Raw genomic sequence first — 16,080 nt, 5'->3', positions numbered from 1 at the left:
TTGTACCGGGCAGGACAGTACTGTACATGGGTGTGCTTCATTGTACAGTACTATAGACACCAGCTCGTTCTTGTACGCTTCACCAGCTAAAGAAAGCCCCTGCTCGATGACCAGTAGTCAAATTCTAATCTCATTGGCCAAGGTGATATAAAGTATAAATACAACAAACAAAAATCGGAACATGCAAGGTCCATGGTAATCAATGCAAGAAAATCAAAGCCGGACAGCCATAGAGTTTCTCTTCAACGAGCAGTCAGCAAGATAGAGGTACTCCACTGACACTGCCTGCGCAAGACTGTCGACCACGATCGCAAATAGATATAATACAACAGACGTTCTCATTCCCAGGTCTTGAACCTCGGATGCTTCGAAACGGTTCCTAGCCCAAAACCCAAGACTTCAATCCTTTGTGTCCCCTCTCAGTACTGCTTCTCATTGAGCGTAGGCTTCGTCAATTTCTTGATATTCGTCAGATCAAGCGCCGCCTTCTTTCTCTCAGCCTCCTTTTGCGCCACAAACTCCTCGAAGGTCTGAGGCTTCTCGATATTGAAGAGCAGCCTGTCCATTTCGAATTTCTCTTGCATCTTGGGCGAGTTCATCACCTGCCACCGCAGCTCCCAGCCGAAGATACCCAGCTCCTTGATCCGTGCCGGGCTGTTGCCCAGGAGGTAGTTGTCGAGTCCGCCGCACTTCTCGATCGTCCTCAATGCCTTCTTCGTCACCTTGATGAATAGGAACTTCTCAAGACTCTCGCTCCAGATCTTCTTGCGGCGAACGTTGGGCTTCCAGGATCGGCGGGTCTTGCCTTCGTTCTTGCCGTCGGAGATCTTGTTGCCGAATCGGATCATCGCGCCGCCGTACAGACCGGAGTTGGACTGCTTGAAGACATAGTTGGGGCCGTACGGGTACGGTGGGATATGGTCCGGAAGTTGTCGCGTCTTCTGTACAGGCAGTGTCGTGGAGAAGGACCGCTTCGCGGTGTTGAGGGAAAGGTTGCGAAAGGCCGCAGAGAGGGTGAAGGGGAGGGACATGGCCGAGCGAGTCTGTAGGCCCGCCATCCTTTATTCTGTCTGTGAATTGAAGTGTAAGATTCAGCTCTTGACCATGACAGAGTCACTGCCGGACAAATCGATGGCGAATTCGGCCAATTGAGGAGTGAGGGAGAGATCTCAAGCTGCTGGGCGATAATCGACAAGGCCTGGACGCACTTCCGGCGGGAGTAGGAGAGAAAGAATTTGGGCGTGGCGGCTGACCGCCTTGAACACAGGCCGCTCTGATTGATCGATCGGAATTTCCGCTCAGCAAGCAAGCAAGCAGTTGCTCAGCATCATCCATACCAAAACCGACCGTTTGTTTCTCTTCATTCCTCCTAATCCCATCGTCCTTACTTGTGAGCTCCGTTCCGTCAGCTCTTCGCAGCCCATCTTCTCAATCCTCAATCCCTATTCCTCGACTTTTCCGTTCGCTTCCTCTGTGGCCTTCCGAGTAAGGTCGCAATCCCTTCACCATGGTCCAGATCAGTGAAGTGAAGGGCAATTCGCGCGAGAACAGAACCGCAGCGCACACGCACATCAAGGGCCTCGGTCTTCGGCCAGACGGAACCGCAGAGACCACCGGCGATGGATTTGTCGGGCAAGATGCTGCCCGTGAGGTATGCGACGACAAATCCCCTTCTTTTCTGTGCACAAGAAACTATTGTTTCTCTGCTTGCTCCCGTTGAGACACATCGTTGGCTGACAAGCGCGAAATCTTCTCCCATTAGGCATGCGGTGTTGTTGTTGATCTGATCAAGGCGAAGAAGATGGCTGGCCGTGCCGTGCTGTTGGCCGGTGGTCCTGGTACGGGCAAGACAGCTCTCGCTCTTGCTGTATCGCAGGAACTGGGAACCAAGGTCCCATTCTGCCCCATCGTCGGCAGTGAGATCTACTCTGCCGAAGTGAAGAAGACGGAGGCGCTGATGGAGAATTTCCGGAGAGCAATTGGTAAACAACCCACTACTGCTGCTGCAGCCGCAGGCCGGGAAGGAGAAGCGACAAAGAATGCGGGCGGCTAACGCGAAATCATCTATAGGTCTCCGTGTCCGCGAAACCAAGGAAGTGTACGAAGGCGAAGTGACGGAGCTCACGCCCGAGGAGGCCGAGAACCCATTGGGGGGATACGGACGGACGATCAGCCATTTGATCATCGGACTGAAGTCCGCCAAGGGCACGAAGAAGCTGCGCCTGGACCCCAGCATCTACGAGGCCATCCAGAAGGAGCGTGTCACGGTGGGAGACGTCATCTACATCGAAGCCAACACCGGCGCTTGCAAGCGTGTGGGACGCTCCGACGCATATGCGACCGAGTTCGATCTGGAGGCGGAGGAGTACGTCCCGGTCCCCAAGGGCGAGGTTCACAAGAAGAAGGAAATCGTCCAGGACGTGACGCTACACGATCTCGATATGGCCAACGCCCGGCCGCAAGGCGGACAGGACGTGATGAGCATGATGGGCCAGCTGATGAAGCCCAAGAAGACCGAGATCACGGACAAGTTGCGTCAGGAGATCAACAAGGTCGTCAACCGCTACATCGACCAAGGTGTTGCCGAGCTTGTCCCTGGTGTTCTTTTCATCGACGAGGTTCGTTATACTCCCCGCAATTTACCATCCCGCAATACGCGCGACTTATCTAACAACACACCTTCCAGGTCCACATGCTCGACATCGAATGCTTCACGTATCTCAACCGGGCCCTCGAATCCACCATCTCCCCGATCGTCATCCTCGCCTCCAACCGCGGCCACACCGTCATCCGCGGCACGGACGATATCTCGGCCGCCCACGGCATCCCCCCCGACCTCCTCGCCCGTCTCCTCATCATTCCCACTCACCCCTACACCCACGACGAGATCAAGACCATCATTCGCCTGCGCGCGAAGACGGAAGGCATCACCATCACTGACCCGGCCTTGGACAAGGTTTCGGAGCACGGCAGCAAGGTCAGCTTGCGCTACGCCCTGCAATTATTGACCCCTGCCAGCATCCTTGCCCGGGTCAACGGCCGGCCGGGTGGCATCGAAGAGGCCGACGTGGCTGAGGTCGAAGATCTCTTCATCGATACCAAGAGAAGTGCTTTGATCGTCAGCCAGGACGACGACAAGTTCCTGAAATAGATAATCCAAACCGAGTGGTGCCTTTGTGATCGGAGTTTAATGAACGTGAGCTTTTCTGGGTCTGGCCTAATCCTTGTCTTTCTTCTTTTATCATGTACTTCGACCGACAGATGGAGTGGAACGATCCATATGAAAATCTAAAAATTCTAAGCTTAATTGGCAACCTAACATACCTGCCTGTCATCGTGAGATGGATCCGAAACCTCTAGCCGGGGGCAGTCGAATATAGCTATATCTCAATAATCTGTATACCCGGAGCAAGTCTCGGCAAGAGATCTATTCAGTCTATTGTTCCTAAGCAATTCAACTCAATCTGAGAGGCAAAGAGGGCAGATCTTCCATCATTCCCCTTGTCTTGACGGCTTCCCAGGCTCCTGCCTCGATAAGTGTCTGTGGCGGTGAACTATGAATCGCGAGGCCGGTCCAGGCAGCAAGGGCATCAGCAGTTCCAGAACAAGGACAAGAAGTTGAAGTAGCCGGAGTAGGGTCCGGATGATATGAAAAGGGAGGCCCAGGCTTGGACGGGGCAGGTCCGCCGCGAAAGGTACGGGATGGAACTCGACTGGGAAAGGGACTTCTGCGTTCAAGTCTTCAATCGCAATCCGCAAGCCTGCAGTGATGGCATCCTCAAGGTGCCCACGGCCCGTCCAACAGAATCCGTAGCTCAAATCTCGTTTGTTCTGAATGAGCGCAAGATCATTTTGTGCCTGTAGTGTGCTGAAGCTTGGATCTGGCTCGGTGAATTCATACACACTCTGCACGATGCTAGGATGGGGGGGCATAATCGGGTTCAGCGTGATGTAAAACGGACCGTAAAGAGACGCTGAAACACTGTCTAAGGCATTAACATTATAGCTGAGGCTAGATTTCCGGGGCGTTGAGTCCTCGGATGAGCGCCCAGGCACGATGGGCTCCAGCACATAAGTGTAGGCGGTCGTAGAATGCTCTCTTTCCAGCAGAAGCCGGCCCAGCTGGTGAGCAGCGCTTCCCCAACCCTCACCTGGCAGGAATTGTATTGAGGATTTTACGCCTTCACCCACGAGGGAGTCCGAATGCAACACAGATATGTTTTTCGTTGTGCCCAATCCCCCAATGATCTTCCTGTCTTGCGCGCTCGCAAGAGGCCCCAATATGTGCATAATGTCTTCGCTATCGACAGCGAAAATGATGCGATTGAAATCCCTTTCGCGGCCATCTGCAGTAACCAGTCTATAGACTTTCTTGTCGTACCGGGTCACTCGTCGTACTTTGGCCTTTAGATGTACTCTGGAAGGATCAAAGTCGCGAGAAAGAACCTGCACTAGGTGGCTCGCGCCTCGTTCAATGCTACGCCACCTCGGAACATTCTGCCGCGGCCAGAGCAGCTGATGGTCATACAGACAGCGGATAGCAGCTTCGATAGGTAGCCGTGAAAGGAGCTTACCAGTGTTTGTGCCCCATAAAACCGAAAGTATTGGAGCTAGGTACTCATCACGGAAGCTGGCAGAGTATCCTTCTTTCGCAAGATATCTCTTGGCAGAGAGAAGTGACTCAATGTTACGGGCCCTATACGGCGAGACATCCTTACACAGCACGTCGATGGCTAAGAACTTGAGCCAGATGATATCCGACAGTATCACATACGTCTCCTTGCAGCAAAGAATCCAGGGCTGGATAAGGATGCTTTGCAATATACTGTCACTCCACCAAGAACTGCGATCTCCGTCAGTTGCCCTGACGCCAAATCGATGTCTAATGGTCGACACTCCCAGGTAGCGCAGCAATGAATCCAAGTTTGCTGGGTTGCAAATCAGTCCTGTCCAGAGGGCATCATGGGAAAATGACACTGACGAGAAGCCTCAATATTGTAGACAGATGATTCTGAATTCACGTTGGTTTGAATGCCCTCATGCTCGAAAGGCAGTGACTTGATACGCCCGCCGAGGGCATCGGAGGCTTCGAAAATGTGGACGTCATGACCGGAGTTTTGCAAGGCCCAGAACGAGGTAATTCCCGTGCAACCACCCCCTATTATAGCGACACGCTCTGGCTGTGAGACGGGCATGAGAATAATGGCACTCGACAGTCACCTCAGCCATTGGCTTCCGGTGTTCGGTATAGGGATTCCTCGCTAGCTCTGCGGTTGAAGTCACCCGATTCAAGGTTCGTGTCTGTAGTTTTAGACACACTGGCGATTGTTCCTTGTTTCTACCGGGGCCAGATAGCGGGAGCTCACAGGGGGCATGCAATATAAAAGGGCTTGTGGAAAGCGTTGCAGTAAGTGAAGGCGACAGGCTTATCAGCGCAGACACGATCAGATTTTCTCTGCCCTACTAATGCTTCCGATATGCCCTCATGTGGCTTTCCGGTGTGATCACATCATATGACGGAAATACCGAGGGGTAAATCAGCTTAATATAGAGCTCCCTGAGCCCCTTTAGCCATTCTTTGGGGTAAAGCAGGAATTCCTTCTGATGCAGATCGGCAGAAGAAAAGTGCGTGACCTCTGCTTTTTGTTTATAGGAGGGGTGATTCAGAGATCGATCGAAGGAAGCGACCTTGTATGGCGGTCAAGACGCAGGAGGGAATCCGTTGCAGCTCCACCCAGCCAAGGCGATAATGGCGGAAAGAGGGGCCCAACAATAAGTTGAGCGGGGATGCGATCAACTATTGACTGAGAAACTTCCTCGCACCTTTGTGCACATATAGCAATCGCTGTCAAAATAGACTACGACTGTTCGACTGTGAGAAGATAGAGAAAACATTGCTCATTAAACAGCCACGGGAGGGTGCGCCCAACCGAGTTCAAGCAACAATAAACAGAGTAAACGAAGACAATAGGATCATCAAGAAGTAATTGCTATCGAATTTGCGACGTCAGTCCGGAAATAAGGACAGCCTCGGAATACGGTCACGTGCAGGCCGACAGGAAGCCGCCGCCGTTCCTGGTTCTTTGGCATGCAGTGAAATAGGCACATCCCCAACTCGGTCACTTTCTGCATCCATCTTCATCTCTAATCTGTTCATCGGTCGAAATTTGTTTATTTGAGCGTGGGGGTTTTCACATAGGACCCAACTCAAGTCACCGTACCAGTTCATCCATTAGTTGACCTTTGTAGGTGGGCTCAATCCGTCATTAGATCCAACAGGCCGGGCACTGGCCAGCCACCACGAGGATACAAGTGGCCAATCTCTCCGCTTTATCCGATCCACCACAACGCCCCTATCGATCCGCTACCTCATCCGGCCTCGATTGTCTATCTCAGGGACACTCGCAATAGCCAACACTTCCAGCAGTGTCACTTCCCACCCATATCACCATGTCGAACCCGTTGGACACCGATGCCGGCTCGGAGCTGTTCAGCAGCTACGAGACCGAGTTGAAGCTGGTCCAGGCCGACCTCAACCAGAAGCTAGATCAGATCTCGGAGTCGAGCGGTGAACAACGGAAGTCTGCCATCCGGCAAGCGGAAAGAGCGCTGGATGAGGCCACGGAATTGGTGCGTTGCTCGACGCCTGTCCCCTGCGCGATGTCTATCATTCCACCAATCTAACCAACTCCTCCCCTTTCGAAACACAGTTGGACCAAATGCGCATGGAGAAACAGAACATCCCCTCTTCCGCCCGATCGAAAATCAACACCCGGGTCCGCAACTATGCGACGGACATCGATGAGGCCAAGCGCAAGCTGCGGTCTCTGTCGGATGACCGCAAAGCCCTCTTCGGCGATCGGTACACGGATGATCCGCAGGACGAGCATCTGGAACAGCGCCAGCAACTTCTGTCTGGTACAGAGCGCCTGGAGCGCAGTTCGGCTCGGCTCCAGGAGAGTCAGCGCATCGCTCTTGAGACGGAGGATATCGGCCGCAACACTCTGGCGGATCTGAACCAGCAGCGGGAGACCATCATCAATGCTCGAGGTCGTCTGTTGGAGAGTGAGGGCTACGTAGATACCAGTATTAAGACATTGAGGGGCATGGCCCGTAGGTACTGGCCCCTTTGCCATACCCTGCAGTGATTTGCGCACGGTTTTAATGCTAACTCGCATCATAGGATGGCTACGAATCGGCTGATTACCATTGCAATCATTACTGTGTTGATTCTTTTGATTTTCGCTGTGATCTACAGCAAGTTCCACTGAGCGTGGGTTTTCCAGCAGGCGTTACCATGGGATGACCATCTTTTTTCCTTTGTAGTACTTTGTTAACGACATATACACGTCTGCATTAGCAGACTCCTCCACGGAATTTTGTATGATAGCACTCTTCCAGCTCTAATCAAAGACCACTGTGTCCAGCACTACATGGAACGCACTGAATACTCCAACCAAACTCAAACAGAAGAAAGAAAAAGCGCCAGAAAGAAAAACACAATAGGGTATCCCGCTCAAGTACGGAGTAGACCAGAAGAAAAACAAAACAAAAGAGCCGAACACCACCCAGAAACACTAATTCATGATCCGCATCGCCCCGAAGGCAACATTAACCACCACCCCCACAAACACCGCAAACCCCTTCCGCCAACTCCAGACCCCTTCCTCTCGCCGCAACCACATCGCACAGCCCACCGGCCAAAAGAACCCCATCACCGCCCCCCAAAGCATATCGTCCATCGCGCCCCGCGACCCAGGCCCGAACCCACCATCGTCGTCCGCAAACGAGATCCCTTCCCCACCACCCCCGGCACCACCACCGCCCGTGGCTCCTCCCCCGGCCGCCATCGCCGACGACCCCTCATCCATCCACCGATCCTCCATCTCGCGCAACTCCGCACCGCTGGGCATCGTATCCGGCGTCCGCGAAACCGCCTGGATGGCCATGAACTGGGACCGCAGCGCCGTCACCTCCGCGGGCGTGAACCCGGCCGCCAGCAGCCGGTCGAATCCGCGGGGCGCGGGCGTCGTCGTCCCTCCAGCGGAGTCCAATGCCGAAGACGAGGACCCTTGATGCCTATTACGCCGAGAGCCAGTTGGCGATCCATCATTGCCGTCTTCATCTCCCGAATCTGAGTCCTGCGGTTGCCGGATGGTGGATGCGATGGCCGCTTCGGCGGCGAGGTCGCCGGCGGAGAGAACGATGTCGCCGATGGAGCAGTGGATATACAGGCGGGGTGGATCACGGACAGGGGCCTTGCCTTTGCCCTTGGAGGTTGTGGTGGATTCGTCGTCCTCCGGGGGCCGGGGGGTGGAGCGGGCGGACGAGGAGGGCGGGAGTTTGAGAGATGCGGCTAGCGGGGTGGCATCTTCGAGGCCACGACCAGCGTAGATTAGACGGAGACGGTGGGAGGAGAGATTTGGTGGGAGACGTGTGCGGATGAGTTGTTTCAGACCGGCGGAGGTGGTGGTCTCGGGGGAGAAGATGTCGAGGGGGAGGTCGGGGATAGAGGCTGAGAAGCGGATGATGACGTAAAGGGGGGTTGAGGTGGAATCATTGAGGTCGAGCATGCGATCAGGAGTGAGAAGCGTCGGCGTCGGCATTGTGCTTTTCTCTATATGGAGGTGTTGTTGCAGGGAAGCAAGCGATACGGCCGTGCGTCACAAGTGCAGCGATGCGGGATGAAGGGTGGAAAGGGGAGGGTCGATAAGCTGATAAAGTGGAGAATGGGGCTGATTGTCCCAAATGCTATCCCCACGTGATACGTCGTTACTGCTTTTCCCCGGTCTATCATCGATCATCTTGCAGCCTGAGCAACGCAACTTGAATCCGTTCTGGGTCTAGTTTTATGTATAAAAACTGGAAATAGCGCGACGGCGTCACGCTGAAGCCACAAGACTAGCATGGGCTGATCAGTGCTTGACCCTGAGCCTATTGCCCCGGGTACCAGTTTTTACTCCCAGCAACTCAGTGGCTTTACCTACGTCAAGTTCGGATTAATGCATGGTGCATTGATCTACGCGCGCCTAGAATGTCTCTGAATGCTTTTATTAGACATCGTTGCTCGCGGGGATGTCGTTAACAAGGGCACATTTGGAGATTATGAGTAGATTTTCTTAGCTATCGTGCTACCCGACTACTGGGCTATGCGACCAACCCAGCTTTCTCCGACACACCTAACTCAATTCGGAGGCATAATTGTTCAAACTGTCTTCCCCAATTAGATGTATTGAGAATGAGTAGACCACCACATATTGTCATGTGCGGTGGCGCAGTCTGATCAGTAAAGTTATGTTTTATCATGCACATAGGAAAGAGAGAAAAGAATATATTGCACAATTGGTAGGCTATGTGCCCGGGAATCAGAGTGTATGTTCAGGAAAAGAAAGAAGCTGCTCATTCGCCAAAGGAGACCGCCCACAGAACGCCATTCAATGCATGTAGGAACCCAAAACCCAGTTCATCCAATAATGAATAACAAAGTCGTATGGAAGCGCATATCAGCGACCTATACCATGAAGGATTCACCGCATCCGCATTGTTCCTCTAAAAAGATTTGTTAGTATACGCTCCGTGCGGTTGTCCGGTGAAACCAGATTGTGCTTACTAATATTGGGGTTGCGGAAGACGAATTTCCTGCTGAGCTTGTCTTCTTGCCAGTCCATCTCACTTCCGATTATGCTAAAGAGAGCCTTGCTGTCGATCAAGACCTTGACACCGTCTTGCTCCACAACCTCGTCGAAAGTGCCCGGCTTCTCCACGTACTCCAGGTGGTAGGCGAGGCCAGAGCAGCCTCGGTTCTTGACTCCAACGCGGATCAGTTTGGGTTCTGGCTGAGACAAGAGTTTACGGAGTTGCTCAATGGCCACCGGGGTCAGCTTCATAGCAGCCTTGCGGGCGCGAAGTTTTCTGCGGGGCTTCTCGACGGGCTTAGCGGTAGTGGCGGGAGAGGTCTCGACGGGCTTGGGCTTCTGTGATTCGGCTTCGTTGAGGTTGATGTTCGGAGAATAGGCTTGTTGGCCAGGAAGCTGAGGCGAGGTCATCTCGCGGAAGGAGGGGAAGTCTGCGGCAATGGAGGTGTCGGACGACCCCGGGCTCCGAGGTGGCGGGAAGGAAGTGGGCAGACTGTGTGGACGGTATGCGGTAGCAGTCTGCAACTCACGCTTCGAAGAAGATCGCTGTGAGTTTCCATATGAAGAGAAAAGACGGCATGTCTGTGCTGTGCGTCTGCTCGATGACTGTCTCAACAAGCTGAGCAGCGTGGCGGATGATGTCACTGAAGACTGCATAGTGACTGTGTAAAAACGAGGCGGTAAATTGAAGATTGATAGTAGATAATCTATGAAGCGACAGGGCAGCGTGTAACTAATTTCCCACGATGTCTGAACGTTTCGTTTGGTCAATGTAGTGATTGTGATAGAGGATGCGAGGAGGAGGATGGAAGTGAGTCGGGAAAGATTGAGTTCTGTTTGGGGGAGGCGGAAGAACGCCGGGTCGGGTCCTGAGTCGGTTAAAAGAGGTCAGGGCCACGACCGCATCGGCCAATCAGCATTGAGGCGTTTCTACACAGGTCAAGTGGCGCCACTGCGCTCTGCTGTTCTAGACTAGAAATTGATGAAGTAAATCCATTAGAGACTGGGGTAGGATCCAATAACTAATGATTATCATTGCTTAGTGACTGGTTTTAAGTGGCATGTTCTTTTGTTTGTTCTCTGTCCTTCATTCATGATCCGTTTCAACCCTCGTCATTCACCCAGAGCACGAATATTCACTGTTCTGCCATTGGACAATGCTCCTTAGTCATGATTTGGCAGTTGAGCACCTCAGGCGTCAACTTGGAATCAGATGACTAATTGCTTTCTTCTGCATCCGACAAAACATCAGTTTACATGAGTATTATCTTATTGTTAAGCTATGTTTGGGCTGAAATAGTTTAAGGTGATCAAGAATTTATGTCCAGGATAACCTTCCTTAGCAGGATTGCTTACAGTACTTTCTCTTCATCACTCTATCCTCGAACTTGATAATAATCGCTGGACCCCCTTGACGGTTTATTTTATGAAGATGCCACATGGTCAAACTTACTTGTAGGTCTCATCATCCCCTGATTATGTCATCTTCAACAAGCAGATGTTCTCGTAGCTCGCTTCTATGGATTGGGACGAGGAGTTCTGATTATCGGATGAAAAGGTTTCAAGCGAATGGCTGCTCCTGAATACTGCCGTAGCGGTGTTTCGATTTGGTCTCTACTCGAAAAATGGACAGGCTCGTGTAAAAATGGAGAGAGAGAGAGAGAGATAGGGGAAGTGGCTTGTAGTGGTGCCAACCAGGTGGTGGGGATTGATGGCCTAAAAAGGCAGAAAAAGAGTGGTGTCGAATAAGGCGACGACCGCTGAAATTCCCCCTCAAAGCATGGGATGTCAATAACATCCTCCCCGTCCGCCAGGCACTTAGGTCGGCCTTGACTTCTTTGCTCTTATCTACTATATTGGCCATGATCTTGTGTTCTGTGCCGATCGTCCAATTCAATCTTTAAGCATAATGGATTCCCCTTTGACCCAGCAAAGTAGACCGGAAACCTTCAAACCGAAGATCGTGCAACTATACGAGAATCTATTCCAGGTATGTACTTCCACCTATGTTTCTACATCACATACATCTGACCGATCTGCTAGACCACGGATTTTCCGGAACCCTCGGAGGGTTTTTGGAGAGAATTCTTTCTGCTGCCACCGGATAGGAGCCAGCTCAATGCACTACTAAATCAGCTCAATCCTGATGAAACCCTGAATCTGCAGGTCAATGACCCACGTGATTATGAGTTCAAAAGTGTAGAATGACCATCGCTGACTCGTCAGCAGGCTCAAACCCAGCAACTCTTCACTCGTGCCATAAGTGAAGCTGCGTCGGGGTCCAGTCCCGTTGACTCGTATGCTCTTGAGGTGGGTCAATGTTCCTCGAAGCTGAACTCCCATCACTAAGCAGACAATAGACCTTGACGGTCTTCCTAGCCTGTGTCTTGAAGAAAAAATACACCAATCCTAGCTCAGATGTAATCACCGTTCTCGCTGGTCTCGACAATGTTGACCATGCAATTTTCAATTTCGTCGCTGTCTTGGATGGGATCATTCGCAATGGCAAAACCTGTGAGCTCCTAGCGCAATGGAAGAAGACTTATGTCCAAGCGCTGACTGGGCATTTAGATGCGCTACGACTTCAAGCCATAAAGACTGCTATTGCAATGACTGCTGGCGCATACAAGACCAGCCTCGTCTCATATCTCACGCATCGCGACCTGTTCCCTTCAATCATGAAGGTTCGTTCGATGACCTCTCCCGTCCGTCGGATAACTCAAATTGACATGCATCGCAGTTCGTACAAGAGTCAGAGACGCCCGTGCAAGTATTTGAGCCGTTTCTTCTTCTCGGACTGCTAGCAAATTACAACAAGTTCGAGATGCAGAATCCGTATCAGCTACGGCTTGACGACTTTGTGAATGAAGCGAGCATTCAGAAAATCGCCAGAGGAGTCGGTAGTTCCTGTGGAGCTCTCAGAAACGGTTACGCTGCCGTGCAGGACGACTCTCCCGAGGGCTGGACATTGATCAGCACATTGATGTACTTTGGTTTGGGCGCTCTTGCTTCCGGTAAGAAGGATCGGCCGAATCCACCTACTGCCGAGGAAGCGAAGGAGTTATTTGCATCACTGTACGACCTTCAACAAGCGTCATTCTTGTCCTAAGGACCAGCTAACGAAAGCAGGCCCGCGCAACAAGCATCGATCCTCCTAGCTACCTACGACTTCATCAATGCCAATAAACTGTTCGGGCTTCACCTCATCAGCTTGGCCCCCGAGAAGGACAACGAGGAGTCCCCCTTCGCATCATTCCTCTCATTAACATCCTACCTTCTCCAACATGCCTACCGATCACCGCGGACCGCTCACTACGCAGAGCTCAACCTCCTGACCCTCCGCATAATATCCGAAGACAACGCGCTCTGCAAACAACTTTGCAGCGACGAAAGCAAGCGCAAAATCCGACTGTGTCGCCAAAAGCAACCATACCTGCCTCTCATCACCAGCGAGCGAGTCCCCACCACAGCCATCTTCGACATCCTCATTGATACCCTTACCCACAACCTTCGACGTCGCCTCGATGTAAATCTCTACAGGTACGCCATCAACCTCCTCCCTGTCTCTTCAATCTCGTAAATCCCCCCTCAAACTTCTAACACCAAACCCAGCCACTGCATCGCCATCTTCCTCCGCCTCCTCACCTACCTCTCCAAGAACAAGATCCGCCTCACCTATCACTGGTCCGAACTCTGGCGCACCTTACTCTCCCTGATGCGCTTCCTGACCACCTACGTCTCCGACCTCATCACCAGCACCCCGCACATCCACACCCTCACCACCACCCTGGTCAACCTGATCGCCTTCTGCGTCTCCGCGGGCGACACCTTCCTCCCGGACCCGTCCAGCTACGACGACCTCTTCTACAAGCTCGTCGAAACCGGCCCAATCATCGCCCGATTCCGCGACGTGTACGCCTTCAAATCCAGCGGCGGCGGCGCGGCTAGCGGTCCTCACTCAGCGGTGGCGGTGGGCCACATCCCCAAGACAGATCCGAGCATATCATCCAGCGCAGAGGTCCACCTCACCGCAATCGAGACCTTGATCTCCGTCTCCACGCACTTCCACACTCTTCTGTTTGTCCCGGATAAGGGCGGCGAGGCTGTTGGTGGTAGTGGTGCGGCGGACGGCGAGAGCCCGGCGCCCGTGTCGCCAAATCTGAAGAAGAATCTTAGTCCGCGGGAGGTGCATCGGATCATCAAGCAAGGGTACGAGACGCTGAGTATCCCGCCGCTGGAGGGTCTCAGTGCGTGGCAAAAGTTCCGTGAGGCGGATTGGAAGGTGGAGTTGAAGCGGGCGGCGCGATGCGCCGTGGACGATGCTAGGCAATTAGTCGCGTAGGAGATTCGTGTGTCGGGTTGTGTGTATGTAGGTGTCTTGAAGATTTGATCGCGTATTTGGTTGTGAGTAGAGAGGAGGTGGAGGAGAGCTCAGTTTCACGTAGCACTGGAGGGTGAAGTCTGCGTCAGAATGTCCGTCCGACCTGCGGAAGCTGTGTATGTATGGTGTACTTATTTGGTTAAGGGTGATGCGTTTAGTGTCAAAATTCAATACCATGTCCGTTGACAAGCCTATCCCGTAAGGAAACAAAATTGTTACTCAATTTGGACGCCAGAACTTGCGCCGGTTTTATCCTATTAATGTTACAGTGATAGCATTATCATAGCATGTATCAGAGCGCCACAGGACTGTGCTCCATGGCCCACAACACAAAAATTGGCCCCAAAAACACTTGTAAGATCAGGAAAGCACACGAGATTGACCGCCTCAGATCGATAGAACTCCCATACTCGGTTCATCACACAAGACGCGAGGTAGCGGTGGCCGGAGCTGGATTTGGAGCCCCGCGCGACTTCTCGATATACTCGTTGCTGGCATTCGTGTACCTAGTTGCAAAGTACTTGGCGGAGTTGCGGCTCAGCCAGATTGTGAACTTGGAGAGCTCTTCCCGAAGCCTGTTCGTGGATTGAGCATCCATGTTCGTCTGGGCGATGAGCTCAGGCATGGTCGCTATGAGGATTATAGGTTAGCATTCGCAGCAAGTTGTGAGGAAGCGAGCCCTACCGAAAAGCCGCGTCAGATGCTCAGCACCGTAGGTCTCAAGAGGACCTTTATCGGCCCAGTCCCCATTGCCATCCTCCCACCTCTTGCGAATCACACGATACTGTTCCCTTTCAAAGCGATAGAGAAGGATCTTGTCCAGTGCTTTGTAGAAGTATTCGCGGATACCCATGATGATCTCATCAAGAACATCCAGGTCAGCGGTGCTCGTCCTCTTAGGCTTTTCCTCCTTGACATAGTCATCCAAGATCTGGCTAACTGAACATTTGGCCGGCAGTGCCACCACTTGCTGGTTCTTAGTGATATTCTCCCAATCATCGACCAGAAGGGATTTCAAATTGTCGGGCATGGCAATCCGCACTGATGGCCGGACATAGAAGCTCTCCTCCTGTATTGAGGCTGTCAGTAAACCAACGATAGATATGCTGATCCTTTCAGCACATTGTCACTAGACACTGCAGTAATGTGCAAGACCGGCAAAGCCTATGTTTGAATACAGAGCTAGAAGCAGACATACCTTTTCAATATCATTTTCTCGTGCTCTCTTCGTCCCGCGGCCCGGAACAGAAGTTTGCCTCTCCTCGCTGTCCCGGGCGGAACTGCGATCGGAGCCTCCCCGTTTCTTCACAGAGGGCTTCACATTCTTCTGGCGGAACGCAGCCTCAGCCTCACGACGGAGAGTCGTGGCCAACTCTCGATTCTCATCTGTAAATTTACGAAGTCGATCTTGCGGGACCCAATCATCCCACCTAATTGCAGTAAAGCAGCATATCAGTCAGCCAGGCTCTGATGATCCCGCCCCACCGGCCCAGGGTAACAGCAGCCACATCGAGAATCACAGATGGAAATCAACACCTCCTCCTGCAGAGAAGGGGGTAAAAAGCATCGGGCGACACGAGAACATGGGAAACATTTCGAGGTCGAGAAGGTAAAATTGAGAAGATCTTCAATAAGGAGAAGTGATTACGGGGGTGATAAGGCGAGGATAAGACGTACGTGTTCTTCCACCCCTTGTAGTGGACAAGGTACTCGTACGGACTCTTGCGGTCGTCAGGATCAATGTGCCTCAGGTCCAGGATTTTTGCTTCATAGAGAATCTCATGGTGGAAACAAAGGACTCTCTCGTCCTTCTGGTAGTTCATATGGCTTGCAGGTGCCATGATGAGATGGATGAGTGATGTTTCGAGATGAGGGGTATTCTTTGGTCACAAGGATGATGCTGCCGACAACGACACAGAACACTGATACCTGGGCTGTCTCAAACTGTGAGAAGAATCTAGGAGAGGCAAATCTTTCCTGTATCAGGGCTACTGCTTGCTTTAGCCCCGATCAGTGCTCTTGCTCCTGAACAGCACGTGCAGCAAGTTGACGAACTCTTCAAGC

At 52.4% G+C, this 16,080-nt stretch overlaps 7 protein-coding genes across 7 annotated transcripts; 3 read left to right on the top strand and 4 right to left on the bottom strand.

Annotated features, from left to right (window-relative positions):
* Positions 1-103: 103 nt before the first annotated feature.
* Positions 104-1,202, bottom strand: BO86DRAFT_385996 (mitochondrial 54S ribosomal protein bL28m). Its single transcript, XM_025671236.1, has one exon. It carries the CDS (start codon positions 1,056-1,058, stop codon positions 420-422), a length of 639 nt encoding a protein of 212 aa, XP_025531597.1. The 5' UTR covers positions 1,059-1,202; the 3' UTR covers positions 104-419.
* A 116-nt stretch (positions 1,203-1,318) lies between these two features.
* Positions 1,319-3,335, top strand: rvb1 (RuvB family ATP-dependent DNA helicase pontin). Its single transcript, XM_025668735.1, has 4 exons — positions 1,319-1,651; positions 1,763-1,982; positions 2,071-2,618; positions 2,687-3,335. Exons 1-4 carry the CDS (start codon positions 1,508-1,510, stop codon positions 3,149-3,151), a joined length of 1,377 nt encoding a protein of 458 aa, XP_025531596.1. The 5' UTR covers positions 1,319-1,507; the 3' UTR covers positions 3,152-3,335.
* On the bottom strand, positions 3,310-5,399 carry BO86DRAFT_164387 (uncharacterized protein). The gene is made up of 2 exons (XM_025666447.1): positions 4,982-5,399; positions 3,310-4,928 (listed from the first exon to the last, which is right to left on the bottom strand). The coding sequence occupies exons 1-2, from the start codon at positions 5,193-5,195 to the stop codon at positions 3,493-3,495; spliced, it is 1,650 nt and encodes a 549-aa protein (XP_025531595.1). The 5' UTR covers positions 5,196-5,399; the 3' UTR covers positions 3,310-3,492.
* A 710-nt stretch (positions 5,400-6,109) lies between these two features.
* BO86DRAFT_385994 (v-SNARE protein VTI1) lies at positions 6,110-7,429 on the top strand. Its single transcript, XM_025671235.1, has 3 exons — positions 6,110-6,630; positions 6,711-7,117; positions 7,184-7,429. Exons 1-3 carry the CDS (start codon positions 6,451-6,453, stop codon positions 7,269-7,271), a joined length of 675 nt encoding a protein of 224 aa, XP_025531594.1. The 5' UTR covers positions 6,110-6,450; the 3' UTR covers positions 7,272-7,429.
* BO86DRAFT_354471 (uncharacterized protein) lies at positions 7,333-10,304 on the bottom strand. The gene is made up of 2 exons (XM_025669583.1): positions 9,597-10,304; positions 7,333-8,615 (listed from the first exon to the last, which is right to left on the bottom strand). Exons 1-2 carry the CDS (start codon positions 10,290-10,292, stop codon positions 7,578-7,580), a joined length of 1,734 nt encoding a protein of 577 aa, XP_025531593.1. The 5' UTR covers positions 10,293-10,304; the 3' UTR covers positions 7,333-7,577.
* A 1,118-nt stretch (positions 10,305-11,422) lies between these two features.
* BO86DRAFT_354469 (ARMH3 family protein) lies at positions 11,423-14,181 on the top strand. Its single transcript, XM_025669582.1, has 8 exons — positions 11,423-11,625; positions 11,679-11,801; positions 11,865-11,945; positions 11,996-12,149; positions 12,207-12,319; positions 12,376-12,710; positions 12,765-13,175; positions 13,248-14,181. Exons 1-8 carry the CDS (start codon positions 11,545-11,547, stop codon positions 13,975-13,977), a joined length of 2,028 nt encoding a protein of 675 aa, XP_025531592.1. The 5' UTR covers positions 11,423-11,544; the 3' UTR covers positions 13,978-14,181.
* Positions 14,182-14,434: 253 nt separating this feature from the next.
* On the bottom strand, positions 14,435-15,857 carry BO86DRAFT_376030 (MRG family protein; the record flags this gene model as incomplete). The annotated part of the gene is made up of 4 exons (XM_025670511.1): positions 14,435-14,646; positions 14,701-15,085; positions 15,215-15,446; positions 15,694-15,857. The coding sequence occupies 4 exons, from the start codon at positions 15,855-15,857 to the stop codon at positions 14,435-14,437; spliced, it is 993 nt and encodes a 330-aa protein (XP_025531591.1).
* Positions 15,858-16,080: the final 223 nt, after the last annotated feature.

The sequence above is a fragment of the Aspergillus japonicus genome (genome assembly GCF_003184785.1).
Source record: "Aspergillus japonicus CBS 114.51 unplaced genomic scaffold BO86scaffold_5, whole genome shotgun sequence".
NCBI lineage: Eukaryota > Fungi > Ascomycota > Eurotiomycetes > Eurotiales > Aspergillaceae > Aspergillus > Aspergillus japonicus.
Note: the sequence above shows the minus strand (reverse complement) of the source record. Positions and strands in the feature narration are given on the sequence as shown.

Bases quoted from the DNA above. Each gene is read 5' to 3' on its own strand.
- BO86DRAFT_164387 (XM_025666447.1), bottom strand. From the start codon at position 5,195: ATGCCCGTCTCACAGCCAGAGCGTGTCGCTATAATAGGGGGTGGTTGC. The intron at 4,929-4,981 runs GTCAGTGTCATT...TTTGCAACCCAG, and splicing joins CTACAATATTGAGGCTTCTC to CAAACTTGGATTCATTGCTG.
- BO86DRAFT_385996 (XM_025671236.1), bottom strand. From the start codon at position 1,058: ATGGCGGGCCTACAGACTCGCTCGGCCATGTCCCTCCCCTTCACCCTC.
- BO86DRAFT_354471 (XM_025669583.1), bottom strand. From the start codon at position 10,292: ATGCAGTCTTCAGTGACATCATCCGCCACGCTGCTCAGCTTGTTGAGA. The intron at 8,616-9,596 runs GTTTCACCGGAC...CTCCATATAGAG, and splicing joins ATATTAGTAAGCACAATCTG to AAAAGCACAATGCCGACGCC.
- rvb1 (XM_025668735.1), top strand. From the start codon at position 1,508: ATGGTCCAGATCAGTGAAGTGAAGGGCAATTCGCGCGAGAACAGAACC. The intron at 1,652-1,762 runs GTATGCGACGAC...TTCTCCCATTAG, and splicing joins GGCAAGATGCTGCCCGTGAG to GCATGCGGTGTTGTTGTTGA. The intron at 2,619-2,686 runs GTTCGTTATACT...CACACCTTCCAG, and splicing joins GTGTTCTTTTCATCGACGAG to GTCCACATGCTCGACATCGA.
- BO86DRAFT_385994 (XM_025671235.1), top strand. From the start codon at position 6,451: ATGTCGAACCCGTTGGACACCGATGCCGGCTCGGAGCTGTTCAGCAGC. The intron at 6,631-6,710 runs GTGCGTTGCTCG...TTCGAAACACAG, and splicing joins TGGATGAGGCCACGGAATTG to TTGGACCAAATGCGCATGGA. The intron at 7,118-7,183 runs GTACTGGCCCCT...CTCGCATCATAG, and splicing joins TTGAGGGGCATGGCCCGTAG to GATGGCTACGAATCGGCTGA.
- BO86DRAFT_354469 (XM_025669582.1), top strand. From the start codon at position 11,545: ATGGATTCCCCTTTGACCCAGCAAAGTAGACCGGAAACCTTCAAACCG. The intron at 12,150-12,206 runs GTGAGCTCCTAG...CTGGGCATTTAG, and splicing joins CATTCGCAATGGCAAAACCT to ATGCGCTACGACTTCAAGCC. The intron at 12,320-12,375 runs GTTCGTTCGATG...CATGCATCGCAG, and splicing joins TGTTCCCTTCAATCATGAAG to TTCGTACAAGAGTCAGAGAC.